The 4,363-nt window shown below is 26.5% G+C and overlaps 1 protein-coding gene across 1 annotated transcript in view; it reads right to left on the bottom strand.

Annotated features, from left to right (window-relative positions):
- Positions 1 to 1,469: 1,469 nt before the first annotated feature.
- The window catches only part of LOC107455376 (adhesive plaque matrix protein 2-like), a gene marked incomplete in the record, with an annotated part of 21,163 nt that continues 18,269 nt past the window's right edge, over positions 1,470 to 4,363 (bottom strand). The window contains 1 exon segment of the mRNA XM_071177332.1: positions 1,470 to 3,863. Within this exon segment, the coding sequence (XP_071033433.1) occupies positions 3,748 to 3,863 (116 nt within the window).

Raw genomic sequence — 4,363 nt, 5'->3', positions numbered from 1 at the left:
ATACTTCAAGGAATTTTTAAATAATAAAACAATATTTAAAATGTTCTATATTTCGAGACAAGATAAGGAATTTTTCTTTCAAATATTTTTCAAGCATAGAGATTTAAGGAATATTTTTGAGCCTGATGTAAACAAAAATTTTTTTTGATTCATTTAAATTCATTTATAGTCTTCTTTATATTCTTTCTTTTATATTCTTTCTTTAATTCATTTAATTAATTACATTTTTTCTCCTGACTCAAATCTCCCTTTTCCTTGTTCAAGAAATTTGGATTATACAGATTTATTTGAATTATTTGTCACTGAAGCTCAAAACATTTAGCCTTTGTTTCTTTTATCAATTTTAGTGTAAAAAGCCCTTCCTTATATTTTAAATCAAACACTTCTTTATATGCTTTTAACACCTATACGTTTCAACAAACGTTTTGTTACGTAGATTTTAAAAACCCAAAGTTCTTGCCAAAACCTTTGATCCATTTTTTTATTTAAAGATTTAATTCGTGATGTTTAATACCCGTAGTTTTTAACAAATATTTATATGTAATAATTTTAAAATCCCCCTTAAGTACGGAGAAACAATTGTGGTAAAATTGCGGTACTGCATGGTAATGACATTTCTGATAAAATGAACCATAATTCTGATAGTTAAATCTAAAATATTAGGTATTTCAACCATTTATTTAGTTGTTTGCCGTTTCAAATGATAATGGTTTTCCGGAAATTCTGGTTCTCAAAATTATAGTTCTTATAACCACACATTTAATTAAAAAAATACAAAACAGAAAAGTAAATTTAACCGAATAAATGATTTTTGCAACATAATGATAAAATTACCTTACTAAATTGTATCACAATCACCAAATTTTATCACACAAAGCCATTTTTTATTGTTTATTTTACCAAAATTATTATCAAAGCGCTTCAATAAAAATTACAGAGCTCTTAGATGTGGAGCTAGAAGCAAGGTTAAGTTATTCCATATTCTGGAAGTTCTGACCAGACATTTTTTCTCAATGTGTAAATACATGCGCATAGTAAATGCTAAAAAATACATAAATATTAATGTTATATGTTAATGTGAAAAAAAAATTGAGTAATTAATATTAAAAATAACTAGTTGAATAAAACACAAAGAATAATTCAAACGATTATTTCTTTCTTTCTTTATTCATTTTAACAAAGCAATATTCCAATTACAACCATCTATTTTCCTTAACCGTAAATAATTCGTTCAATTTAAAACAAAAGCACATTAGGCAAAGTATAATTTTCAACATGGACTTTTTACTTATTACTATTAAGTATAAAAATTGCTTTACAATTACACAAAAAATTTACTCAATTATTCCAAATTTTCATATGTTTAAAAATATTCATACTATAAAAGAAAGATCTAAATGGTCATGAAATTTTTACTCTTTGGAGTTCCTGGGTTGAAGATGTCATCAAACAATTTTGAAAATGAGCAAGAACGCTTACTTCTCTTTTTAACCAAGATTGTAAAAAAAGAATAAATATGAACTGAGCTACCCAAGCTCCAAAATTTTCCTTTGATTATTTTAAATCTAGACTAACATACCGGAAAAAGTCATTCCTGGTAATGTATGGTATAAATTTTGTGAATCTCTCTTGATTTCCTGATCTAATTTTTTTATATGAATCAATGTCAATGATTAAAAACATAAAATTTTTATAATGGCTTAGAGAATCAAGGTGATGGCCATTTTTGTTTGCAATAGTATATATTTTGCTTTTCATTCTACAAGCAAAATTAACTTATAATTCTTACATAACATATAATTTATTTTTTCTTTCTCACTTCAGTTTATTATTTTTCACAATGCAATGTGCTTACTTCTAGATCAGAATTATTTTCTTCTATTCGTTCTCAGGACACGTTCAGCCGATTTTGCTCAAATGTAGCTATTTTCAAATTTTAAAGCAAAATTTTTGTAATTATAAATATGTTTATTTTTTTATAAATATTTGAGCGAGACTTACGAAATTTTTTGTGATTATTGCTTATAATAACCAAAATAACAATGTAGATGCCACAATTTGCAAATCTATTGCTACATTTTTGGCATAAAGTGATCAAAAACAATATTTTCTCTTTGTAATTTATTGTCGGTCCCTCAAATCTTTAAAATTCATTGATATGTATGATTAATCGCATTATCCAAAATCTTCTGAAGTTATAGAATGTTTCTCTAATTATTTCAGTAGAATTATGAAAAAATTTATTGGTATAGAAGTGCTTCCATTATTTTGACCACCCCCAGTATCTCACACTGATGCTATCTTTAAAATGTTTGAAAACTTAAATTGTTTATAGTTAAATTTAAAACAATGGCTAACGCTTAACAAATCAGAAACTTGCATTTCATTTTTCGCTCATCTCACTCGAACGATTCGTCGGAGAAAGTTCTAATGTCCACAGTGACCTTCCGAGTGTTCCAAGTATCTGGATATCGAATTTTATCGCTATTGGTCCGATTGATTAGGAGCCTATAATATGCATATAATTTTAGTTTTTTAATTCTTTTTTATTTTTTCATTATTTTTGTGCTAGATTTTTTTATTAATTTATTTGTATTTAATTTCTTTCCCTTTTCTATTTCGTAGACATTATGATAAATCTGAGAAATACAAAACGATACTTCGTTACAATAAGAAAGTGGCATCTGTTAATTAGTTAGGGTTAATCAGTTAGTATTTGTCAATCAGATTTTTTTATTATTATCTTTATTTTGTCATTGTTAAGAATGGGATCTAATATGAATTTTGCAAAACTTCAAAAATTGCATGAAAAATTATTTATTTCAAATCATTACCAATTCACTTTAAAGGGTATAGATAGTTAATTCTGAACACAAATAATTAAACAAGCTTACATCAAACCATATGTATTTACTCCATTTCAAGAAATTTTTTCACGAATTTTGGGGTATGGTAGATTGTTTACAACAGAGCACGAGAAGGTGAAAGTTTGTTATTACTTGCATTTTGCTGAACATTTCATATAAGCAGAAGTTAACTTTTACAAAGCATGAAAGAATTCCATAATATTTAATTTTTATTCATTTCTGTTATGTTTAGCCTAGTTCGAATTCTACTCTTTATCTCTCTGTGGTGTGTGTATGTTTGATTAACAAACTAATTGTATTTTATTGAATTAATTTTATATATATGAGTTAATAATATAGAGAAACGTGGAAAATTATAAAGATTAATGAAACTTACTGATTTTCTTAATTTTCTTCGTTTTTCTCTGTTTCTTTTTTAATCTTTTTTGTCTTTATGTTTTTATTCTATATATATCTATACTATATGTGAAGCATCACACATCTTTTGCAACTAGTACAAAATTATTACAGCATGGTTGAGGAGAAGTTGTGCTGCAAACTCCATTTAGATTCGACGTTTCGGATTATCAATTATTTAAAAACATTCAAATAGTAAAGTTTTCAGTAATAACATTTGTCTCCTACAGCAATTCATTGAGTTTTTTGCTAGCAATGTCTAATTTTCTGAAATCAATATTGAATCATAAAGTCTCTACATAAATGGCGTGATATATATATTAACAGCATACATATGAACAAAATTGGAGATATTTGGCTGATTAAAGTTCACTTTTTGTATAAAACAATTTAAGCTTTATTTCACAAAATTGCTGTCATGCCAGCCCAATATATAACACTAATTTTAAAACCAAAGCTATTTACTCGATATTCCACAGTTGAATCATGAATCAGTCGGACATCTTTTACAGCAAATGAGTAGCGCACAGACGACAATGATGATTCCAAAAAATGCAGATGCAACATAGGTGGCGAATCTCCAACCAGAAGGGAAAGGAACTGAAAAAAAAATTAAGTATTACAATTATGTGCTATAATTCTATATAAGCGTCTAAAAGAAAATTATTTTGAACTGAGTACTTTTTACGGAAATGTGTCTGGATTACATACATTATTCTTAGCTGAATACCCGTTTTTCGAACTGATTAAGGAATGTTCTACAATTTTAAATAGTATAGATGTCTATAGATGTGCTATAATTCTATATAAGCGTCTAAAAGAAAATTATTTTGAACTGAGTACTTTTTACGGAAATGTGTCTGGATTACATACATTATTCTTAGCTGAATACCCGTTTTTCGAACTGATTAAGGAATGTTCTACAATTTTAAATAGTATAGATGTCTATAGATGTGCTATAATTCTATATAAGCGTCTAAAAGAAAATTATTTTGAACTGAGTACTTTTTACGGAAATGTGTCTGGATTATATACATTATTCTTAGCTGAATACCCGTTATATATATATATATATATATATATATATATGTATTTTTTAT

The sequence above is a fragment of the Parasteatoda tepidariorum genome, chromosome 2 (genome assembly GCF_043381705.1).
Source record: "Parasteatoda tepidariorum isolate YZ-2023 chromosome 2, CAS_Ptep_4.0, whole genome shotgun sequence".
NCBI lineage: Eukaryota > Metazoa > Arthropoda > Arachnida > Araneae > Theridiidae > Parasteatoda > Parasteatoda tepidariorum.
The sequence above is the reverse complement of the archived record's forward strand: the minus strand, read 5'-3'. Positions and strand labels throughout refer to the sequence as shown.